Genomic DNA, 24,700 nt, shown 5'->3' on the forward strand with positions numbered 1-24,700 from the left:
CCAAAATCTATACTGTAGTTAAAATAAACTATGACAATAATTTGATTATCATTGCCCCAAGGGGGCTGTCCAGACCTTGAACCGGTGCTTGGCTGCTGTATCGGACTGGATGAGAGCTAACAAATTGAAACTGAATCCAGACAAGACAGCGGTCCTACTGGTCAGTCGTAGGGCCAAACAGGGCATAGGGTTACAGCCTGTGTTAGACGGGGTTACACTCCCCCTGAAGACGCAGGTTCGCAACTTGGGAGTGATCCTGGACTCATCGCTGAGCCTGGAACCCCAGGTCTCGGCGGTGGCCAGGAGAGCTTTTGCACAATTAAAACTTGTGCGCCAGCTGCACCCGTACCTTGGGAGGTCAGATCTGGCCATGGTGGTCCACGCTCTTGTTACATCCCGACTGGATTACTGCAACGCACTCTACGTGGGTTGCCTTTGAAGACTGTTCGGAAACTCCAACTAGTCCAGCGGGAGGCAGCCAGAGTACTAACAGGAGCGTCATACAGGGAGCACACAAACCCCCCTGTTATGTCAGCTCCACTGGCTGCCGATTCAATTCCGAGCACAATTCAAAGTGCTGGTCTTAACCTACAAAACCCTATATGGTTCTGGCCCAGTGTATCTGTCCGAACGGATCTCCCGCTACATCCCACCTCGGAATCTGAGATCTTCTGGGGAGGCCCTGCTCACGACCCCGCCTGTATCACAAGTGAGATTGGCAGGGACGAGGAGCAGGGCCTTCTTGGTGGTGGCCCCCGACTTACGGAACTCACTCCCGGGGGAAGCAGCGTCATCCCTCCTTTCATTTAGGAAAAAGTTGAAGACGTGGATTTGGGATCAGGCTTTCGGACCACCAGGCAGATGAAAAAGGACGTGGCAATGGAATGGAACTGATATACGGAATGGAATTAAGGAACACTGGATAATGTGCGCGGAGTTGTATGATTAGTTTTTAATTGATTATGGTTTGTTAATGTTAATTTGTGATAAATGTTGATTGTTGTTTTTATATATTTGTACCTTTGCAGGCATCAAATTGTGCCTTTTTTGTAAGCCGCCCTGAGTCCCCCTCAGGGGGTTGAGAAGGGCGGGGTAAAAGTAACTGTAATAAAATAAATAATTAATAAATTTTTTGTTGTTTATAATTTTATTCTATTATTATTACCTTTATTATTTTACTCTATCACTATTACTACATTTATTATTTTATTCTGTTATTGTTTTTGTTTATGTTATTGTTTCTATTTATTATTATTACATTATTTTATGCTATCATTGTTATTATTACACTTATTATTTCAAGCTATCATTGCATTTATTATTTTACCCTATTTATTATTATTGGAAGGATACACAAGCACATTTACAATGAAGAAGGTTAGAATAATGATTTAATCAGAGTTGGACAGTCTTATCTTAAATTACAGATTTATGCAATTATTCAGAAACATTTAACCTACAGATGCCTCAATTAACGTAATTTTATTGCTATCTATTTTTATTTTTATTCTTGAAATTTACCAATAGCTGCTGCATTCCCCACCCTCGGCCTATACTCAACTCAATAAGTTTTCCCAATTTTTCCCTCTTATATTTGGTCGGCTTATACTCAAGTATATACACTATGTGGCTTCTCCCCTGAGTGGGTTCTTTGATGCTTACACAGAGTCCCACTTTCACTGAAGCTCTTTCCACATTCCATGCATTTATGTGGTTTCTCCCCTGTGTGGGTCCTTTGATGGGTACGCAGAGTCCCACTTTCACTGAAGCTCTTTCCACATTCCATGCATTTATGTGGCTTCTCTCCTGTGTGGGTCCTTTGATGGATACGCAGCTGTCCACTCTCACTGAAGCTCTTTCCACATTCCATGCATTTATGTGGCTTCTCTCCTGTGTGGGTCCTTTGATGGATACGCAGCTGTCCACTCTCACTGAAGCTCTTTCCACATTCCATGCATTTATGTGGCTTCTCCCCTGTGTGGGTTCTATGATGGATATCCAAACTGTCACTCCGACTGAAACTCTTTCCACATTCCATGCATGTATGTGGCTTCTCCCCTGTGTGCGTTCTTTGACGCTTACGCAGATTTCCACTCCAACTGAAGCTCTTTCCACATTCCATGCATGTATGTGGCTTCTCCCCTGTGTGGATCCTTTGATGGATACGCAGATGTCCACTTTCACTGAAGCTCTTTCCACATTCCATGCATTTATGTGGCTTCTCTCCTGTGTGGATCCTTTGATGGATACGCAGAGTCCCACTTTCACTGAAGCTCTTTCCACATTCCATGCATTTATGTGGCTTCTCTCCTGTGTGGGTTCTATGATGGATATCCAAACTGTCACTCCGATTGAAACTCTTTCCACATTCCATGCATTTATGTGGCTTCTCCCCTGTGTGCGTTCTTTGATGCTTACGCAGATTTCCACTCCAACTGAAGCTCTTTCCACATTCCATGCATGTATGTGGCTTCTCCCCTGTGTGGATCCTTTGATGGATACGCAGATGTCCACTTTCACTGAAGCTCTTTCCACATTCCATGCATTTATGTGGCTTCTCCCCTGTGTGGGTTCTATGATGGATATCCAAACTGTCACTCCGACTGAAACTCTTTCCACATTCCATGCATGTATGTGGCTTCTCCCCTGTGTGGGTTCTTTGATGGATACGCAGATTTTCACTCCGACTGAAGGTCTTTCCACATTCCATGCATGTATGTGGCTTCTCCCCTGTGTGGGTTCTCTGATGGATACGCAGATGTCCACTGTCACTGAAGCTCTTTCCACATTCCATGCATGTATGTGGCTTCTCCCCTGTGTGGGTTCTCTGATGGATACGCAGATGTCCACTTTCACTGAAGCTCTTTCCACATTCCATGCATTTATGTGGCTTCTCCCCTGTGTGGGTTCTATGATGGATATCCAAACTGTCACTCCGACTGAAACTCTTTCCACATTCCATGCATGTATGTGGCTTCTCCCCTGTGTGGGTTCTTTGATGGATACGCAGATTTTCACTCCGACTGAAGGTCTTTCCACATTCCATGCATGTATGTGGCTTCTCCCCTGTGTGGGTTCTTTGATGGATACGCAGATGTCCACTGTCACTGAAGCTCTTTCCACATTCTATGCATTTATGTGGCTTCTCCCCTGTGTGGGTCCCTTGATGGGAACGCAAGTTTCCGCTCTGACTGAAGTTCTTTCCACATTCCACACATTTGTACGGCTTCTCTCCTGTGTGAGTTCGTTGATGTGTAGTAAGAGAACTTCTTGCAGTGAAACATTTCCCACATTCCATACAGTTATGTCGCTTCTCCCCTGTGTGGGATTTTGACAAGGAATGGAGATTTTCCATTCTTTTAAATTTATTATTCAAATATTATGCCAGAAGGTCACAGATATGTTCTCCTGATTTCCTCTTCTCAGTCTTTGTATTGCTCTAGTCCATTTGAATAAATAAAGTACCAAGCCCCACTTTTCACAGCACAATCCTCCCTTTCCTCCTTGAATACACAGCTATGGAGCTTGAAATATAATTTCTCCAACTTATTTCTTGTTCTTGTGAGTGCTGGGCAATTTCATTCTTGTCCTAAGACAAAGGGAAGTATTCTTCTCAAGGTTCCTTCAGAGGTTACCTGCCAGAGAAACGAGAGGAAAATCTTATCAGGAGCAGAGTTCAAGTCTCTCCTTGAACAATAGGAACAATCGCTTGGTGCTGTAGCCAATGCCGGAGAAGAAGGGAGAAAGAGCGGTCCTATTGAGAAGAGCCTCAGGCTACTGAGAAGTACCTTAACACTTGCCCAACAAAGAGCAAGCCTTGCAAAGAGGGGAGAGTGGCCCACGATTCCCTGTATGGGATTATTTGAACTGCAGTGTGTCCAGAGTGTCATCCTATCTTTGCAAAGGAAGGCTTCTAACAATATGGTCAGCGCAGAAAGGGCTCAGGTAGCAAAGCGTTCCCTGCCTAGATCCCGCTTCCTCACATCCCAACTCAGAACTTGAGTGACCAGTTGTATGGGCAGACCATCCCAAGTGGTCAGTCTTGGGAGAAAAATACTTCATTTCTTCCAACTGAAGCAATTTTTTTCCTGACCTCAGGCAGAACAAATGCAAAGAAAAAAACAAAGCACACTTCTACACCAAGACCACAAAAATGGAGATAGGGATGCAGAAGCACAGGGTGGGAGGCACTCAGCCTAGCCGCAGGACACGGGAGAAGGGGTCTAGGGGAGACGGAAGAATGGACCCCCAGTGCCACAGATGATGTTTGTGGTATGGCTCAAGGGGGAGGAGGGAGGCCATCGCATCCACTGCACGCACTACGGGCCCCTCTTTGGCCCTGGGAGCCCCTTTGCGGGAGTTTCCTTGAGGGTCCCCTGCCAGTGGAGCTGAGACCAAGCCCAACTCAAAGCGTCAAGCAGGGGCTTCAGCCACAGCCGCCTGGAGTCACCTTCGGGTTTGAGAAAGGCGGGGGAGGAATATCGTCAATAATAAACAAAGACTTGCATTACTTTATGAGAAATGCCGTATGATGTGTTTAGAATGTTTTATACTGTTTTTATCTAAGATGTATGTTGATGCTTTTGTTGTCAGCCGCCTCGAGACCCCGAGTCCCATCAATGCCCCAAATAAATAGACAAATGCGACTGTAATTGCCAACAAGAGGACTGGCTGGGCTGGCTTCCTTTTGCTGCCATGGCTCAGAAGAGGCTTCTCACTGGTTCCAACTGTTTATATTTTTTATTAGCGTCACTGTTTAATTTTAATGTGTGTGTTTTTCGGTTTTCAATGATATCCTGTGTTGCTTTGACTGTAAGCGGTTTCGGTCTTCTTTTAAGAGAGAGAAAGCGGGAGGGTGACTACAATGACCAAGGGTCGGGAGAACAATCCCTAAAATTACAACAGCACAACAACAGAAAGGAAACAAACAAGGACATCTAATCACCTCTCAACAAAAGTTTGCTCTAGTCACTGTCAGGCCACTATATGCTAATCAAGGTGGTCAGTTGAAACATTCACACCTAGCTCCAGCAGACAAGAGTCCTTTGTCTCACCCTGGTCATTCCTCAGATATATAAACCCCTTTTCCTAGTTCCAACAGAGCTCACTCCCTCTGAGGATGCTTGCCATAGATGCAGGCGAAACGTCAGGAGAGAATGCCTCTAGAACATGGCCATATAGCCCGAAAAAACCTACAACAACCCAATGGAGAAATGGCTTCAAAATACAGGAAGGGAAGGAGATTCCACCTGACCCTGAGGAAGAACTTCCTGACTGTGAGGGAGAGCCCATCAGCAGAGGATCTTTCTCAGAGTGTGGCGGAGGCTCCTTCTTTGGAGGCTTTGAAGCAGAGGATGGCTGGCCATCTTTCAGGGGGGCTTTGAAGGCGATTTCCTGCTTCTTGGGTAAAAGAGGTTGGACTGGATGATGGCCCCCGAGATCTCCTCCATCTCTAGGATTCTTGGAGTCTCTGGCTATCCCAAAGGAATTCCAGCCTGTGAAGGCCAGAGATGCAGGAGGGGAAACGGAGGCCAGAAGTCAAGAGGCAGGGCAGGGCTCTCTGGCTCTCCAAAGGATCCGAGTCTCTTATGGTCGGATAAGGGAGCTGAAGGAGAAGAAGGAGGAGGAGGAGGAGGAGGAGGAGGAGGAGGAGGAGGCAAGAGCCGCAGGGCAGGGGCATCTCTGGCGGGGAAGGAGGAGTAAGGAGGGAAGGAATGGCTGCTGAGTGTCTTGCTTGAGGCCCCTTCTACACTGCCACACCATCCAGATTATTAGAGATCAGAGAATCCATCTTGTCTGCCATGTGCTGGATGACATTTACTTATTTATGTATTTATTTATGACATTTCTATGCCGCCCTTTTCACCCCGAAGGGGACTCAGAGCGGCTTACAACATATACAGAAATACAATATATTCTACTATTAGCAGAGTAGAATATCAGTATTATATAATAAATGTAATGTTTCATGTAATATAATATATATAATTATAATATCATATTATTATATACTATATTATATATTGTTATAAATATTTTTATTAATATTATACATATCACCCTTCTCACTCCGAAGGGGACTCAGAGTGGATTACAAGATATATACAGAAATACAATATATTATACTGTAAGCATAGCACAGTATCAGTATTATATATTACATGTAATATTACATGTAATATAAAATATATAATTATAATATCATTTTATTATTATATATTATAATAATAAATATTATTATCAGTATTATATATATTGATCTTCTCACCCCGAAGGGGACTCAGAGCGGCTCACAAGTTACACAGAAATACAATATATAATTCTATTAGCATAGTAAAATATCAGTATTATATATTACATGTAATCTTACATGTAATATGGAATATATAATTATAATATCATATTATTATATACTATATTATATATTATTATAAATATTATTATTAATATTATATATATCACCCTTCTCACCCTGAAGGGGACTCAGAGCGGATTACAAGATATATATAGACACACAATATTTTATACTATTAGCATGGTACAATATTAGTATTATATATTACATGTAATCTTACATGTAATATTAATTATGTAATTATAATATCATATTATTATCTATCTATATCTATTTATATATATATAAATGCTCTGTGCATAATGAGTACGTTAAAAACAAAAGAAGCAATGACCGAAATCACACCAAATTTGGCAACAAAACGTCTCACAACTCAAGGAGTGACCATCACTCAAAAACTTAGGATTTTGTTATTTGGGAGTTGCAGTTGTTGGGATATATAGTTCACCTACAATCAAAGAGCATTCTGAACTCCATCAACGATGGAATTGAACCAAACTTGGCACACAGAACTCCTAAGAGCAACAGAAAATACTGGAAGGGTTTGGTGGGCATTGACCTTGAGTTTGGGAGTTGTAGTTCACCTCCATCCAGAGACCACTGTGGACTCAAACAATGATGGATCTGGCCGAAACTTGGCACAAGCACTCAATACGCCCAAATATGAACACAGATGGAGTTTGGGGGAAATAGACCTTGACATTTGGGAGTTGTAGTCACTGGGATTCACAGTTCACCTACAATCAAAGAGTATTCTGAACCCCACAAACAGCAGAATCAGGGCAAACTTCCCACACAGACACCCCATGACCACCACAAAATACTTAAGGCCATCCAGTCCAACTCCCTTCATCAGGGCAGGAAAACTTAAAGCCCTCCTGACAAAGAGCCATCCAGCTATAGATATAGAGAGATCTAGATGTAGATAGATATGATTCACATACACACACACACACAAGTATAGTATCCTAGATTGGAAAGGGACCCTTCAAGAAGGTCAATGATATGTTGCATGTTCCAGGGTGGAGAAACCAGACACTTTCGCCTGCTGCTGGGAGGGGAGGGGAGGGGAGGGAGGGGGAGGGAAGGTGAGGGCAGGGGGAGGGAGGGGAGGGGGAGGGAGGGGAGGGAAGGGGAGGGGGGGAAGGGAGGGGGAGGGAAGGGGAGGGAGGGGGAGGGGAGGGAAGGGGAGGGGGGGAAGGGAGGGGGAGGGAGGGGAGGGGGAGAAGGGAGGGGGAGGGAAGGGGAGGGAGGGGGAGGGAAGGTGAGGGAGGGCAGGGGGAGGGGAGGGGGAGGGAGGGGAGGGAAGGGGAGGGGGGGAAGGGAGGGGGAGGGAGGGGAGGGAAGGGGAGGGGGGGAAGGGAGGGGGAGGGAAGGTGAGGGAGGGGGAGGGCAGGGGGAGGGGAGGGAGGGGAGGGAAGGGGAGGGGGGGAAGGGAGGGGGAGGGAGGGGGGAAGGGAGGGGGAGGGGAGGGAAGGTGAGGGAGGGGGAGGGCAGGGGGAGGGAGGGGAGGGGGAGGGAGGGGAGGGAAGGGGAGGGAAGGGAGGGAGGGGGAGGGGAGGGGGGGAAGGGAGGGGGAGGGAGGGGGGAAGGGAGGGGGAGGGAAGGTGAGGGAGGGGGAGGGCAGGGGGAGGGGAGGAGGAGGGAGGGGAGGGAAGGGGAGGGGGGGAAGGGAGGGGGAGGGAAGGGGAGGGAGGCCAAGAGGCAGGCAGGCAGGCAGGCAGGCGCCATGAGCAGCCTCCCAGGGAGGGCCCAGCAGGAGGAGGAGGAGGAGGCGCCCCCTCCACAGGCAGGCAGGCAGGCAGGCAGGCCTTCTTCTTCGCTCCCTTCCAAGCCTAGGCCGCAAAGGAGGAGGAGGAGGAGGAGGCGGGAGAAGGGAGCGCCCAAAGCCCGGCCTCCTGAGGAGGCAGAAGCCTGAGGGGAAGGCCAGGCCCTAGGGATGAGGGCGCCCACAGCCAGGACTCACCTCCCTCCCTCTCTCTCTCTCTCTTTCCCTCGTCAACAGGAAGCCCCACACCCAAGCCCCGCCCCTTTCCCTCCTCCGGAAGTGAGCTCCTCACGGGAAAGGCGGCGCACGAGCCTCCCTCGCCGCTCTAGGAAACCCAGGCTGGCCCCTCTCGCTGGACTTCCGCCCGGACCAGGCATGGCAGCCGCGGGGTGGAGAGGGCCCAGAGAGGGGCGGGGCTTCTTGGCGGCTGTGGAGTCAGGAACAGAGGAACCAGAGAGAGAGCCGCCTTCCTTCTCTTCCAAATGCCCAGCACCCGCCCGCCAATAGGAATTCGCCTCCTCTCCGGCGTCACCGGTCTCCGGGCAGAAACTCCTCCGCCCTGCCTTTCTTCTTCTGCCCCTCCTGAAGAGAATTCCCGGGATCCGCCAATGGGAATGGGCCCCCGCTGGCCGCGTCACTAGTCTCCAGGCAGACTCGGCCCCTGATGCTCCCTCTGGCGACTGCTGCCCATTCCTGCCATTGAGAGAGAGAGAGAAAGAGAGAGAGGTAGAGGGAGACCAGCCAGGCTGGAGATGGACCACACTCTCACCCAGTGACCACTCAGCCCCATCCTCAAGCCTGGCCCTCCCTCCCTCCTCCCTGTTGGGCTGGGCTCCTGTTCTGCTCCCCTTCAGTCTCTCTCTCTCTGGATCAGAAATAGTGGTTGAATGGATGCAGCTCAATATAGGCATCTGGACCTGTAGCTTAGCCGGCCTCAGTGTTAGTTGACCTCAGTGTGAGAAGGCCTCAGTGTGAGAGAAGCCCCAGGTTGAAGGCCTCAGGTGTCAATCTACTGTGTGAAGCTCCTGTGTCAGTTTGGAGTGAGAGGAGCCTCTGGGAGGGCAAAGCTGTTGATCTGCAAGAGGAAGCAGCCCAGGAATAGCCTGTTAGGCCAGGAAGGAAGGAAGGAAGGAAGGGGAAGGCCTGGGAGTGTGGAAGGAAAGGGTCCCAAGGCTGAGCCCTGCCTTCCTCAGAAGCAGGGCAAGAGGAAGTCTGTGTGGAGGGAAGAGGGAGGTGTCTCAAACTGAACTGACACTGCTCTCCCCTCTCTATCACTAAGACCAGCCTCTGGCCACAAACCAGCCTCGGCTATGGAACATGTCTGAGGCTGGGCCAGGAAGAGGGATTGCTGGGCGGGGTGGGCCCAGGAGGGGGTGGGCCCAGGAGAGAGAGCGGGGCAAGGAGGGGGGGAGACATCATGGGGTTATCTACGGGGAATGGGCAGGAGGTGCCACTGCCTTGGTCCTTTCACTGTTGGCTGCTGTTTCCCGGCAAAACTGCAAGTCACTTTTGGTGTGAGAGAATTGGCCATCTGCAAGGACGACACCCAGGAGACACCCGGATGTTTTGATACTCTACCATCCTTGTGGGACTTGCAGTTTCTCAAGTCACTCCTGACACACACAGACATTTCCCAGCGGTGCAATACCGCCTAAACAGTATAATTTCTCCAGCGGAGTGGGGCGTAGGCATCCTGTGATAATGCGCCCTGTCTCACTCAGAGCCACATCCACTGTTTTAACGTGGTGAGATGTGTCCCACACTGGGCATGCGTATTCAGCAGCAGAGTAGCCAAGCGCAAGGGCAGATGTCTCCACTGTGTCTGGTTGTGATCCCCAGGTTGTGAGCGCCTCTTACTCTAGAGCAGAAACAGCAGGTGGCAAGTAAGAGGAAGGGAAGCGCACGCTGGGATGGGGAGCCCGTGGGTGGGGAGCCCCCTCCTCTCTAGAATGGCCCGCTTTCCAGCGCAGAGTCCTGGTCACAGTGTCACGGCCTCTGGCCTTGTAAAGGAGCTCATTTCTTGGAAGCAACACTCTTGAGGTCTGAGGAAGCAACACTCTTGAGGGGGTTTGATTCTTGAGTTATTTGCTAATTGTAAATATTTACAGGTCTTCTTTTAATATATTAAGACACCCTCAAACAGAATCAGTTCACACAACAAGGATGGGGATGGATTGCATATGCAGACAACTATGGCAAGGCCTCTGTAAAATACGACAAACAAATGACAAATACATATATGTCAGCTCCATATGGCGATCCAATTCTAAGCACAATTCAAAGTGCTGGTTTTGACCTATACAACCCTGTTCTGTCGCCGCTGGAGCTAAAATTAAATGCTTTTAAGAGAGGATGCAAGGCTTGCGTCCAGCGGGAAGCCCGAGAAGGAGCCTTTGGAGGAACCTTTCCTAGTAAGCAGGCTTTAGGAGACTTAAACTTAAATACAACAGTCTTTATTAAGGAACAAGCAGGAATTGTAAAATTTCTAAATAGTCTATTGGCTTTGCAGTCTTGTTTGCAGGAAACAGGCACTATCTTCAAGAAAACTTTAACAGAAAAATTCCCCTTTAAAGCTCCTCCCAAGCTGCTGTGAACTTAAACCTAACTGGTTTGAGTCTGCTACCGGCTGAACTGCGTCTCAGAACCGAAGCAGACGTACCATCAGGCTTGAAATCACTTAGCTGAAGATGAAGAACTGTTATTCCCTCCGGAGGTCCTCAGGGCTGTGAAGCTGTTCCCTGGAACCCTTTGGGAATCCGTAGAGGCCTTCAATCTGTTCTTCCCCAGGAAGTGGTTCTTCCCCAGGAACTCTTAAAAGACAAAGCCTTTGCACAGGAGGAACGTCTGTACGCATCCTCTGCCTTTGGCTACCTTTGCTGTGACTAACTAAAAAATGGCACTTTCCCTCCAAAAGGCAAAACAGGGGGCGGGACCAGGGATCCTAACTATAATTGGCAAGTGGCTTACCCTATGATTGCAGCATATAACAGGAAGCCACCCTGCTGCAAAATCCCAAGCCTGGGATTACAAACAAACATTAACTGCAAAGCAAACAAAATAGGAGCTCCTGGTACAGCTGTACCAGCACAAACCCTATACGGCTCCGGTCCAGCGTTCGATCGTATCTCCTACGTCCCACCTCGGAGTTTAAGATCTTCTGGGGAGGCCCTGCTTTGACCCCACCTCTGTCTCAAACACATTTGGCAGGGAAAGGGTCGGGGCCTTCTTGGTGGTGGCCCCCCGCCTGTGGAATTCACTTCGCGGGGAAATTAGGTCATCATCATCCTTCCTCACCTTTAGAAAGAAGGTAAAAACATGGATGTGGGAGCAGGCCTTCGGGCAATTAGGTTAAAAGGACAATTGACAATGTTGACTATGGCCTGGAAGTGGATTATGGGTACATTAAACAGAGTACTCAGTCATAGTATATGGCTAGATAAATGGCCACCAGACTGGTAATAGCTCAGTGGACTGTAAGTATACTGTTTTCATATTTATGTCTTAATGTTTAGGCTTTTAACTGTTTTGTATTTTATTATGCGGCATTGAATTGTTGCCAATTGGAAGCCGCCCTGAGTCCCCCCCCCCCCCCGGAGGGGTTGAGAAGGGCGGGGTAAAAGTGTTCGAAATAAACAAATAAATAACCAGGGCAACGAGGAGACTAAAGTCGTGGTGGTGCGTGGAGCTGAGGTTTGACTTCTAAAATGTCTTTACTGGAGGCACCTTTTTACAAAAAGTAGGAACTCAACCAGAATCCTTTCTTCCAATATCTTCAGCCGCCTTCTTCTGAGGTAAATCTTCTTCTGAATAAATGGACACGAGTCTTGATTATAAAGAACTGATCAAGGAGATATTTATTTAAGGATTCACTGACAATTCCAGGCACTGACTTGCCTTTTTCTCCCTTCCGCTTTCCCCTGAGCTCACGAGCCAATTCCTAATTTAAAGAGGCCCAATTGACTCTGTAAACACGCAGGCTGAGGACTTAAACCCCCGGGTTCAGGGTCTCCACACACCAGAACCCAACTTCCACTCTTGTCCGCTGACTAAAAGGAACGCTCTCTTTCCAAACGCCTGCCCCGGCCGAGTGGCAGTTAGCTCCGCCCCTTTGGCTTCTCTCACTTGGATACATTCTCACAGCCGGTTCCGTCGCTATGGCAACGCCTCAGCTCAGGCGACACATCAGCTGGCCTGCACTTATATCGCAGCATTAATCAACATTTCTAAAACATACATTATAATTCGCTATTTCGCTACAGCCTCTAACCAATGGCAGATAGCAAGCCGCGTGGCAGAGGAGGACGGGCACATACAAGCCGCTCCCACCCTTCTCTCCAGATTCCGTCCCTGTCATGCCATCTTCTCTGTTGTCTTAACCCTATAGATTATTGTGCGGTGAACACGTGTCTATTAAGACTGTCTCATTACACACTGGAGGTAAGTGTCATGCATTCCTATCCATCTTTTTCTACACAACAGTCGTGGAGTCACATGAACCCCAAAAACCATTCCGTGGCCGACCCCTCCCCGCCCCCTGCCGAGGAAGAAGCCCTTCCTTCTCTTCTCACCCTGTGGGTCTCTCCCCAGATGCGTTTTGGCCTTCACCTCCCAGAAATCCTCACAACTGGTCAACTGGCTGGGATTTCTGGGAGTTGTAGGCCACAACACCTGGGGAGAGACCCACAGGGCGAGACCCACTGCTCTAAGCTAAACACACCCAGCTCTTTTCAGACATTCCCTACAGCCCGTCTCTGGAGATATTCTGGCTTGTCCATATCTGCCTTGAGTTGTGCTGCCCAGAACGGGAGACAGAGCGATTGCAGGTGAGGTCTGAGCAAAGCAGGAGAAAGGAGGCTGTGACTTCCTTGGACGTAGACACCACGTCTCCTCTTGGCACAGCCTGGGATCACATTGGCATTTGTGGCTGCCACATCACACTCTGGTTTTTTCAAAATAATTTTTATTCAAAGGCAAGAAAGAAAAACATGTCTATGCAAATTACAATTTTGGAATTTTAAAAAAGGAATCCTTAACAAACATGAAAGACTGAACAACACACACCGACACAATAAGGAGAAAACTAAGAGAAAAACAGATCAACACAACTCTTGCCGCATGCCAATTTTCATCTGTATTCATTCACTTTAAATGCTGCTCTATATTTACTCTTCCGTCTCTAAATATAGTAAACTCATTCCTAAAACCCACAATAAGCAAATGTCCCCTCATTGTTATAACTCGTGAATTATTAGTGGGTCCCAATCTCATTTCATAGAATCCTTGAGTTGGAAGAGACCTCCTGGGCCATCATCCGGTCCAACCCCATTCTGCTAAGAAGCTGGAAAATTGTATTCAAAGCACACCCTATAGATGGCCATCCACCTCTGCTCCAAAGCCTCCAAAGAATCAGCCTCCACCACACTCTGGGGCAGAGAGTTCCACTGCTGAACAGCTCTCACCGTCAGGAAGTTCTTCCTCATGATCAGGTGGAACCTACTTTTTTGTATTTTGAAGCCAATGTTCCACGTCCTAGTCTCCAGAGGAGCAGAAATCAAGCTTGCTCCCTCCATTTCCCCCCAAAATAAGACAGTATTTCTTTTTCAAGAAGACACGCTATGGCTTACTTTCAGGGGATGTCTTATTTGTATATCCATGGCCAGGACTCCAGTGCTCAGGTGGAGAGGAGGAGGAGGAGGAGACCCAGGGCTTGGTCCCTCCTTGGATGGGATAGGCGACGCCTTCCTCCCTTCCTACCTCAGTCTTTCCCCCACATTTCCTACACACTTTTCCCACCCCCGCCTTCCCTTTTTCTAGTTCCCCCGTCCTATCCCAGTCTTTACTATCCCATTCCCCCCTCTCTCCACTCTCCATCCCAGCCTTTCCGAGGTTCCAGCACCCCTTTCCCACCTCAATCTTTCCCCTTCCCCAGTTGCCCCTTCTCACCCTAATCTCTCTTACTTTTCCAGAGACCCCCTTTCCACCTCATTTTCCCACTTTTTCCAAACACTCCTTCCCATTCCAACTACTTACCGTTTCCAGTCCTTCTTTCCCACCCACTTCCCAAGTCAGTCTTTCCAACTTTTTATTATTCATATACACACAGCATTTCCCCCAAAATGTATATGTAGTTAAAATTGTACTCTATTATTATTACATTTATTATTTTACTTTATCGCTATTACTACATTTAGTATTTTACTCTATCACTGTTTCTACATTTTTATTGTGTTATTATTTATTATTTTTCTCTATTTATTGTTATTCATACATTTATTTTTCTCTATTTATTATTATTACATTTATTATTTTACTCTATTTATTGTTCTTATTATTACATTTATTATTTTGCCCTACTTATTATTATTAATACATTTAATATTTATTATTATTGGAGGGATACGTAAGCACATTTACACTGAAGAAGGCTAGAATAATGATTTAATCAGAGTTGGACGGTTTTATCTTAAATTACAGTTTTATGCAATTATTCAGAAACATTTAACCTATAGATGCCCCAATTAATGTAATTTTATTGGTATCTATTTTTATTCATGAAATTTACCAATAGCTGCTGCATTTCACAACCTCAGCTTATACTCAAGTCAATAAGTTTTCTCAGCTTTTGTGCTAAATTAGGTGCCTTGTCTTAAATTCGGTTGGCTTATACTCAAGTATATACGACATGTAGCTACTCCCCTGTGTGGGTTCTATGATGGATACGCAGATGTCCACTCTGACTGAAGCTCTTTCCACATTCCATGCATGTATGTGGCTTCTCCCCAGTGTGGGTCCTTTGATGGGTACGCAGAGTCCCACTTTCACTGAAGCTCTTTCCACATTCCATGCATTTATGTGGCTTCTCCCCTGTGTGGGTTCTTTGATGGATACGCAGAGTTCCACTGTGACTGAAGCTCTTTCCACATTCCATGCATGTATGTGGCTTCTCCCCAGTGTGGATCCTTTGATGAATACGCAGAGTCCCACTGTGACTGAAGCTCTTGCCACATTCCATGCATTTATGTGGCTTCTCCCCAGTGTGGATCCTTTGATGGATATGCAGAGTCCTACTTTCACTGAAGCTCTTTCCACATTCCACGCATTTATGTCGCTTCTCCCCTGTGTGGGTCCTTTGATGGATACGCAGAGTCCCACTTTCACTGAAGCTCTTTCCACATTCCATGCATTTATGTGGTCTCTCTCCTGTATGGGTCCTTTGATGGGTATGCAGATGTCCACTCTGACTGAAGCTTTCTCCACATTCCATGCACTGATGTGGCTTCTCCCCTGTGTGGGTCTTTTGATGGATACGCAGATTCCGACTGTGACTGAAGCTCTTTCCACATTCCATGCATGTATGTGGCTTCTCCCCTGTGTGGGTTCTTTGATGGGTACGTAGATGTCCACTGTGACTGAAGCTCTTTCCACATTCCATGCATTTATGTGGCTTCTCCCTTGTGTGGGTTCTTTGATGGATACGCAGAGTCCCACTTTCACTGAAGCCCTTTCCACATTCCATGCATTTATGTGGTTTCTCCCCTGTGTGGGTCCTTTGATGGGTACGTAGATGTCCACTGTGACTGAAGCTCTTTCCACATTCCATGCATTTATGTGGCTTCTCCCCTGTGTGGGTCTTTTGATGGATATGCAGATTCCGACTGTGACTGAAGCTCTTTCCACATTCCATGCATTTATGTGGCTTCTCCCCTGTGTGGGTCTTTTGATGGATACGCAGATTCCGACTGTGACTGAAGCTCTTTCCACATTCCATGCATTTATGTGGCTTCTCCCCTGTGTGGGTCTTTTGATGGGTACGTAGATGTCCACTGTGACTGAAGCTCTTTCCACATTCCATGCATTGATGTGGCTTCTCCCCTGTGTGGGTCCTTAGATGGGAACGCAGAGTCCCACTTTCACTGAAGCTCTTTCCACATTCCATGCATGTATGTGGCTTCTCCCCTGTGTGGGTTCTTTGATGGATACGCAGATATCCGCTCTGACTGAAGCTCTTCCCACATTCCATGCATTTATGTGGCTTCTCCCCTGTGTGGGTTCTTTGATGGATATGCAGAGTCCCACTGTGACTGAAGCTCTTTCCACATTCCATGCATTTATGTGGCTTCTCCCCTGTGTGAGTTCTTTGATGGGATCGCAGCTGTCCACTCCGAATAAAGCTCTTTCCACATTCCATGCATGTATGTGGCTTCTCTCCTGTGTGCGTCCTTTGATGGATACGCAGATCTCCACTCTGACTGAAGCTCTTTCCACATTCAATGCATGTATGTGGCTTCTCCCCTGTGTGGGTCCTTAGATGGGAACGCAGATGTCCACTCAGACTGAAGCTCTTTCCACATTCCATGCATTTATATGGCTTCTCCCCTGTGTGGGTCCTTAGATGGGAACGCAAAAGTCCACTGCGACCAAAGCTCTTTCCACATTCCATGCATGTATGTGGCTTCTCTCCTGTGTGCGTCCTTTGATGGATACGCAGATCTCCACTCCGACTGAAGCTCTTTCCACATTCCATGCATGTATATGGCTTCTCTCCTGTGTGAATTCGTTGATGTGTAGTAAGAGAACTTCTCATAGTGAAACATTTCCCACATTCCATACAGTTATGTCTCTTCTCCTCTGTGTGTAACTTTGACAAGGAATTGAGATTTTCCATTCTTTTACATTTATGATTCAAATATTATGTCAGGAGATCTAAGATATGTTCTCCTGATTTCCTCTTCTCAGTCTTTGTATTGCTCTAGTCCATTTGAATAAATTACCAAGCCCCACTGTTTACAGCACAATCCTCCCTTTCCTCCTTGAATACACAGCTATGGAGCTTGAAATATAATTTCTCCAACTTATTTCTTGTGAGTGCTGTGTAATTTCATTCCTGACCTAAGACAAAGGGAAGTGTTCCTCTCAAGGTTCCTTCAGAGGTTACCTGCCAGAGAAATGAGAGGAAAATCTTATCAGGATCAAGAGCACAGAATTATCTCCTTGAAAAACAAGAACAATAGCTTCGTGCTGTAGCCAATGCCGGAGAAGAAGGGAGAAAGAGCGGTACAATGGAGAAGAGCCTCTGCCTGCTGAGAAGAACTTTAACACTTGCCCAACAAAGAGCAAGCCCTGCAAAGAGGGGAGAGTGGCCCACGATTCTCTGCATGAGATTGTGTTAATATTGCAACCCAATCTTTGTAAAGGAAGAGCTCTCTAAATATGGTCAGCACAGAAAGGGCTCAGGATGCAAAGCTTTTCCTGCCTAGATCCCGCTTCCTCACATCCCAACTCAGAACCTGAGTGACCACCTCTATGGGCAGACCATCCCAAGTGATCCGTCTTGGGAGAAAAATACTTCGTTTCTTCCAACTCAGGAAAAAATATGTTCCTACTCCTCTCTTTCCCGGCAGCGTAATCCCTGCTCCACGTTTCTAAAGCAAGGCACCTGGAGACCCTGAGAGCATGTTCGGCCGCAAACTTCCTTGACATATTGCACTCTTACAAAACCTATACCACAAAAGTATGAAACATCAGGCAGAACAAATGCAAGGAGAAAAACAAAGCAAACTTCTACACCAAGACCCCAAAAATGGAGATAGGGATGCAGAAGCACAGGGTGGGAGGCACTCAGCCTAGTAGCAGTATACGAGAGAAGGGGTCTAGGGGAGAGGGAAGGGTGGACCCCCAGTGCCTAATACGATGTTGTTCTCTGGCTCAAGGGGTAGGAAGGAAGCAATCAAGTTCACCGCATCCACTACAGGCCCCTCTTTGGCCTCAGAGCCCATTTGCTGGGTTTTTTTTTATTGAGGATCACCTTCCAGGGGAGCTGAGACAGTCGTCTGGGTAGTGCCAGGCTTGTTTCCCAAGCAGGACATTGCATAGCTTGTGCCACCAGGGAAATGGTCCCCCAATTCACCAGAGAGTATATTGATCACATCCACAAGTACCATGGCTTTCTCTTCACAATATCTTCAGATTGCGGGCCCCACTTTGCCTCCTAGTTTTGGGGAGGGCTCTTCAGTCTCCTGGGAGTACGGCCAGCTCTGAGTCCCGCTTATTGCCCTCCAACGTCTTGGCCCAACTGAGAGCGTCCAGCAGGTGATCCATTAACGTTTGCATTGCTACCTTAATTGCCAACAAGGGGACGGGTTGGACCTGCTTACCTTTCCTGGCAGGGCTCAGAACAGGCTTCTGATTGGCTTCAAATGTTTATTTTAAATAGTGTCAATGTTTAATTTTAATGTGTGCGTTTTTCGGCTTTAAATTATATCCAATGTTGCTTATATTGTTTAGCAGAAAGCAGCACAGATGAGATGATGATGATGATGATGATGACGATGATGGGATAACTCTGTAAATTGCAAGGATGGGCCTTCTGTGCCTTCTGAATCCCTTTGGCTTTCGCCGACCCTTGCGACCTTCCCCTTTGACCCCCGGAATGGCCAGATTGGGCGCACAGAAGAGGCACCGGAGCAGGGCAAACAGACGGGCAGAAGGCATGCAGGGGGACAAGGAGGGGCAAAGGGGGGTTTGAACCCTCTGCCATCTCTAGAGTCGCCTACAATTTTTTAAAAAACAAGGCTCCCAAATATAGTTTTGTTTTTTGTTTTTGTGGTCAAAAGCGCAATCCATTCTCTAGCTGCAGAACTGGACCTCCTCGGAAATGATATCCCTTCATCCAGATCAGTGGTGCTCCACCTTTCTCATGCCGTGACCCCTAAATACACTTCCTCATGTTGTGGAGACCCCCAAACATATTTTCGTTGCTACTTCATAACTGCTACTGTTACGAATTGCAACGTAAATATCTGATATGCAGGATGGATTTGTATTGTTACAAACTGAACATCATTAAAGCATAGCGATTAATCACAACAACAATGTGTTTCGGGAGTACGGACAACGGATGAAGGGATTTGCAGTTCCTTCACCCAATTCAGCTCTGACTGCCACAGACTGCTGAGAACCCCACGAATTGCAGACCTGGACCAAACGTGGCCCAGAGAACCCCATGACCGACAGGAAATACTGGAGGGGGTTGGGATGAATGGACAGTGATTTGGGGGAGACGTAGTTCACCTACATCTGGAGAGCACCGTGAACCCAAACAACTATGGATCTGGACCACACTTGGCAAAAGTACTCAATACGACCAAATTTGAACTCCTGCCTTCCTCCTCGTTCTCCTCTGGGCTTTTCTTCCTCCTTCTCTCCATTTGGGAACCTCCAATCACTGTTACTTTCTCCCAAACCCTTCCAGTATTTTCCGTTGGTCATGGGAGTTCTGCGTGCCAAGTCTGGTTCAGTTCCATGGTTGGTGGTGCTCAGAATGCTCTTTGATGGCAGGTAAACTATAAATCCAAGCCACTTCCACCTCCCAAATGTCAGGGTCTATTTTCCCCAAAGTTCTCCAGTATTTTCTGTGGGTCAAGGGAGTTCTTCATACCGAGTTTGGTTCAGTTTAGTTGTTCAGAATGCTCTTTGATGGCAGGTCCAAGCAACTGTAACTCCCAAATGCCAAGGTCTATTTTCCCCAAACTTCACCATTCTGAACTCCACCAATGATGGAATTGAACCAAACGTGGCATACAGGACTTCCATGACAAACAGAAAACACTACAAGGGTTTGGTGGGCATTGACCTTGAGTTTGGGAGTTGTAGTTCACCTACATCCAGAGAGCACTGTGGACTCAAACAAGGATGGATCTGGACCAAACTTGGCACAAACGCTCCATATTCCCAAATGTGAAGACAGATGGAGTTTGGGGGAAGTAGACCTTCACATTTGGGAGTAATAGTTACTGGGATTTATAGTTCACCTACAATGAAAGAGCATTCTGAACCCTATGAACAAAAGCATTGGGGCAAACTTCCCACACAGAACCCCCAATACTTAAGGCCATCTAGTCCAACTCCCTTCACAAGGGCAAGAAAACATAATCAAAGCCTTCCTGACAAAGAGCCATCCAGCCATAGATATAGATAGATCTATATGATTCATGCACAGGGAGATATAGTATCATAGATTTGAAAGGGACCCCTAAAGAAGGAGAATTCCATGTTGCATGTTCCAGAGAAGGCAAACCAGACACTCTCCACATCAACACTGACAAAGAAACAGCAAGAAATACTGTTTATCCACAAGCAGAAAGACTTTGCATATATGTAAAACAAACACTTTCTAACTTATTTTCCAGATCTCCCAACTAGGCCACAGCAACGCCTGGCAGGGGACGGCTAGTGATTTGGAATTTTCTGGATGAGAGAGAAAAGAGGAAGGAAAGGAGGGAGGGATTTCAGCGTGGCCTTGAATCAAAGGGAAGTCAGCACAGCTCACGGATTTATCAAACATCCTCCTGAAACACTGCCAAATACAGGAGCTTGCTTGCAAAAAACATTCATTTGAAAACTTACCAAAACGCGACATCGATGGGATAAAAGTGCTTAAGGGAGAAATCCAGTGTTCAGTTGAAACCTCCTAAAATGGAGAAAGGAAAAGAACATAAGAAGGAAGATATTGGCTGAACGTAATGGCATCACTGTTCAATTTTAATGTATTGGCTAAAAGTTATGAAACCACTGGAAATTCTGGATGGATTAATCAGTCCATTGACCAAGTAACAAAACTGCTTAGAGCAGGACAATGGAAACTGAGAAAGCAGGATGAGAAGGGGGAGCGAAGGAAGGAAGAAAAACGGAAGGAGAAACAGAAGGTCAACAAAGGGCCACGAAGAAGGAATCCAGAGGGGGAACCCTGACGGAATGGACGCCAGGCAGAAGTCCAGCTGGAACAAGAGAGGCCTCCAGTCAAGACCCGAGAGGCCTGCCATTTCCGTCCTGAAAGAGGGGACCGGTCAGTCCAGTCAGGAGAATCTCTCGCTCAGCTCTGGGCTTCTCACTTGAGAGAGGGTGGGAAGAGGACCAGATCTGTTTGGAGGAGGGGAAGGTTGGGCTTGAATCCCTCAGTCCACTGACCAAGGACCAACACCGCTTAGAGCTGTTTGTTGTTGTGGTTACATTTGTACCCCGCCGTATCTTCCCAAAGGGGACTCAAAGCGGCTTGATGTGAAAGCATTAGTATGCAACTTAAAATATAGAAATACACAAACATCAAAACAGAATTAGACAGAAACAGCACTAAAAAAAACCATCGTCAAAAGCCTGTCCGAATGAAAAAGTTTTAGCCAGAAGGACAACAGGGAGGGGGGAGGGGGGCCATTCTGGCTTCCCAGGGCAGAGAATTCGAGCTGCGTGTCTCAGGCAACGTCCACACGCCCTGTCTCTCAGGATCTGATCCCGGGTTATTTGGCTGCGCAGACTCACAGAATCCAACTCAAGGCAGAGGATGTGGGGCCAGATCCTGGGAGAGAAGGAAGTGCAGATCCAGGCCGAGGCTTCAGAATGCCAAGCTGGGCAAAGCCAGTCCCGTGAGCCTCGGTTCCAGAGACATGGCTCCCCATGGTTCCCTTGAAGAGCGTGGAAGGCCAGCCTCTCCCTGTCTCCCATCTGTGGGCACACCAGGCGGGTCTCACTCTTCGCCCTGGCCCCCTAATTGGGGGAAGGGGCTCCCTCCCCCCCCCCCCCCAACCAGTCTCCCTCCTTGGGTCCACTCCTCCCTCACTGCCCATCCTTGAAGGGTCTGCTTTGGGCAGGGAGGGAAGGAAGGAGAGGAGGGGGTCTCCAAGGGGGAGGACTGAAGGGCTGCCGAGTGCCTGCCTGAGGGAGGGAGGGAGGGGGCCCCTTTGGCACTGCCCTCTGCCCCCCATGATGACCGCAGGGCCCCAACCGCTGCTCTGGGCCAAAGTGAAGAGAGAGGGGCCGGAAGACAGTCCCACCTTGTCTCTTGTGGTAGGCGAATAATATAATATAATGTAATATGTTATGTATACGTATAATATTTATAATATTATAATACAATATAATCCTAATAATATAATATATTGTGAATACGTATAATATTTATAACATTATAAAGTCATACAATATACTCCTAATGACATATTATAAATATATATTTTATAGGACATGTAATATTACAATACAACGGTATAGTACAATTTAGTAACATAATACTGATATTGTACTATGTGAATAATATAATATAATGTGTATACATATAATATTCATAATATCAAAATGTAATACAATATAATCCTAATGACAAAGTATAAATATATATTTTGGCCTTCAACTCCCAGAACTCCTAACAGCTGGGATTTCTGGGAATTGTAGGCCAAAAACATCTGGAGACCCCAGGTTGAGAACCACTGGTGTAATACAATATCATCCTCATAATAATAATCATAAGATATCATAAATATATATTTTATAGGACGTGTAATATTACTAATAATATTACAATAGAATGGTAGAGTACAATATAGTAATATATAATACTGATATTGTACTATGTGAATAATACGATATAATGTAAGATATTGTGTATACATCTAATATTTATAATATCATAATGTAATACAATATAATCTTAATAATATAGTATAATGTAATGCATTGTGTGTATATATATACATGTAATATTACTAATGATATTACAATACAATGGCATAATACAATATAGTAATATATAATATTGATCTTGTACTATGCGAATATTATAATGTCATATATTGTGTATACATATAATAGTTATAATGTTATAATGTAATACAATAGAATCCTAATAATAATAATAAGATATTATAAATGTATATGTTATAGGACATGTAATATTACTGTATTGTCACTCCCTCTGAGGATGCTTGCCACAGATGCAGGCGAAACGTCAGGAGAAATGCCTCTAGAACATGGCCATATAGCCCGAAAAAAACCCCACAAGAACCTGTAAAATTACTAATAATATTGCAATACAATGTAATACTGATATTTTACTATGTGAATAATATAATACATTGTGTGTCAATGCCTCTTGTGATCCACTTCCTTCCTTCCTTCCTTCGGGGTGAGAAGGGCGGCATGGAGGTGTCGTAAATGAATCAATGGTGAGACTCAGTTGGAAGAGACTCCAAAGAAGGAGGAGGACACAACACAAGCCCTCCTCAGAGATGCCCACCCAGCCTCTGCTGAGAGCCCTCCCGAGAAGGAGGAGCCCCCCCCCCTCGCTGGACGCCCAGGGAAGCCTATCCGTCCAGGGTGGTCAGGGCAGGAGAGAGGCGGGCGGGGCCCTCGAGGCCATCCATTCCCACCCCCTTCTGTCAAGCAGGAAGGCACCGCCCGATCCCTCCTCACAGATGGCCATCCAGCCTCGGGTTAAAACCTCCAGAGAAGGAAGGAAGGGAGGGAGGGAGGGAGGGAGCTCCTCCGAACGCCCAGGCATTCAGGGGAGACCCCAAAGGCCACCCATCCTGACCCCACCAGGCACAGAGAGAGAGAGAAGGGCGGCTGATCAAGGTCCTCAACAAAGGAAGAGAGAGAGAGAGAGGGCCCGTGCTGTGGAGTGGGGAAGGCGAACCTCCCTTGCCACAGGAGGGCCCAGGCCGAGTAGGCCGCTCTCGCTCGCTCGCTCGCTGGCTCACAGCCTGGGTTTCCTCCTCCTCCTCCTCCTCCTCCTCCTCCTCGGGAGGGGGGGGGGCAGCCTGGAAGGGAGGGAGAAGCGGGCTGAGAGGAGGCCGAGGAGGAGGCCGCCCCCAAGAAGGCCACCACGCCAAGGGCCCAAGCCTGCCCCACTCACACTCCCTCACTCACTCACCCGCACTCGAAGGGCTCTCCTCCTCACGGGGGAAGAAGGCCTCCTCGCCCTCGCCTCCCTCGCCTCTCTAGGACACGCACGCCGGACCCTCTCGCTGGGCTTCCGCCAAGACCAAACATGGCCATGGCCGCGCGGGGGCTGGGTGCCCAGAGAGAGGCGGGGCTTCTTGGCGGCGCTGGCCAGTCAGGAGCGAGAGCGCCTCCTTCCTGCTCTGCCAAAGGCCCAGCACCCGCCAATAGGAATTCGCCTCCTTTTCCGCGTCACCGGTCTCCGGGCAGAAACTCCCCCGAAGGCTTTCCTCCGCCCTTCCTTCCTTCCTTCTACTGCCACTCCGAGAGAGAGGGAGCGCCTCCCTCCCTCCCTCCCATTGGGATGCGCCAATGGGAATGGGCCTCCGCTGGCGGCGTCACCAGTCTCCAGGCAGACCCGGCCTCCCAGGAGGATTCTCCCTCTGGTGCCTGCTGCTGCCCATTCCTGCCTTTCAGGGGGGGGGGGGGGGGGGGAGGCCAGCCAGACTGGGAGATGGGCCACAGCCTCACCCAAGGACTACCCGAACCCAATCCTCAAGCCTGGCCTTCCCTCCCTGCCTGCTGGGTTGGGCTCCTGTCCTCCTCCCCTGCTGCAGTGTCACTCTCTCTCTGTTTTGGAAATATTATACATTCACTACTGACAGCTGACGCTGTTGGTAGCCCGGCTTTTACTTTAATTTGAACTGCAGCAGGGAGTTCCGCAGTTCCTGGGCCGAACTTTGAGGCCAGCAGATGGAATGTGCCTCAGCCGCCAGCTCCAAGACCAGGAATGCCTGCAAACCTCAGCTAACTTTCCCCTCTCCTTACTTTGTATCGTTCCCTAATAAACCACTTGAAACTTGAAACTT

General features: G+C 47.5%; 3 protein-coding genes across 4 annotated transcripts in view; all 3 read right to left on the reverse strand.

Moving 5' to 3' along the window:
- The window catches only part of LOC137096234 (zinc finger protein ZFP2-like), an 81,792-nt gene that overhangs the window by 17,589 nt on the left and 39,503 nt on the right, over nucleotides 1–24,700 (reverse strand). The window lies entirely within an intron of this gene.
- Nucleotides 1,375–23,836, reverse strand: LOC137096219 (zinc finger protein 420-like). The gene is made up of 2 exons (XM_067464904.1): nucleotides 23,824–23,836; nucleotides 1,375–3,635 (listed from the first exon to the last, which is right to left on the reverse strand). The coding sequence occupies exon 2, from the start codon at nucleotides 3,353–3,355 to the stop codon at nucleotides 1,610–1,612; it is 1,746 nt and encodes a 581-aa protein (XP_067321005.1). The 5' UTR covers nucleotides 3,356–3,635; nucleotides 23,824–23,836; the 3' UTR covers nucleotides 1,375–1,609.
- On the reverse strand, nucleotides 14,502–23,880 carry LOC132766299 (zinc finger protein 268-like). The gene is made up of 3 exons (XM_067464877.1): nucleotides 23,824–23,880; nucleotides 20,529–20,592; nucleotides 14,502–17,058 (listed from the first exon to the last, which is right to left on the reverse strand). The coding sequence occupies exon 3, from the start codon at nucleotides 16,786–16,788 to the stop codon at nucleotides 14,812–14,814; it is 1,977 nt and encodes a 658-aa protein (XP_067320978.1). The 5' UTR covers nucleotides 16,789–17,058; nucleotides 20,529–20,592; nucleotides 23,824–23,880; the 3' UTR covers nucleotides 14,502–14,811.

Source organism: Anolis sagrei, chromosome 2 (assembly GCF_037176765.1).
Source record: "Anolis sagrei isolate rAnoSag1 chromosome 2, rAnoSag1.mat, whole genome shotgun sequence".
Taxonomy (NCBI): domain Eukaryota; kingdom Metazoa; phylum Chordata; class Lepidosauria; order Squamata; family Dactyloidae; genus Anolis; species Anolis sagrei.

What these genes read in the sequence shown, in the direction of transcription:
- LOC137096219 (XM_067464904.1), bottom strand. Translation starts at nt 3,355, where the DNA reads ATGGAAAATCTCCATTCCTTGTCAAAATCCCACACAGGGGAGAAGCGA.
- LOC132766299 (XM_067464877.1), bottom strand. Translation starts at nt 16,788, where the DNA reads ATGGAAAATCTCAATTCCTTGTCAAAGTTACACACAGAGGAGAAGAGA.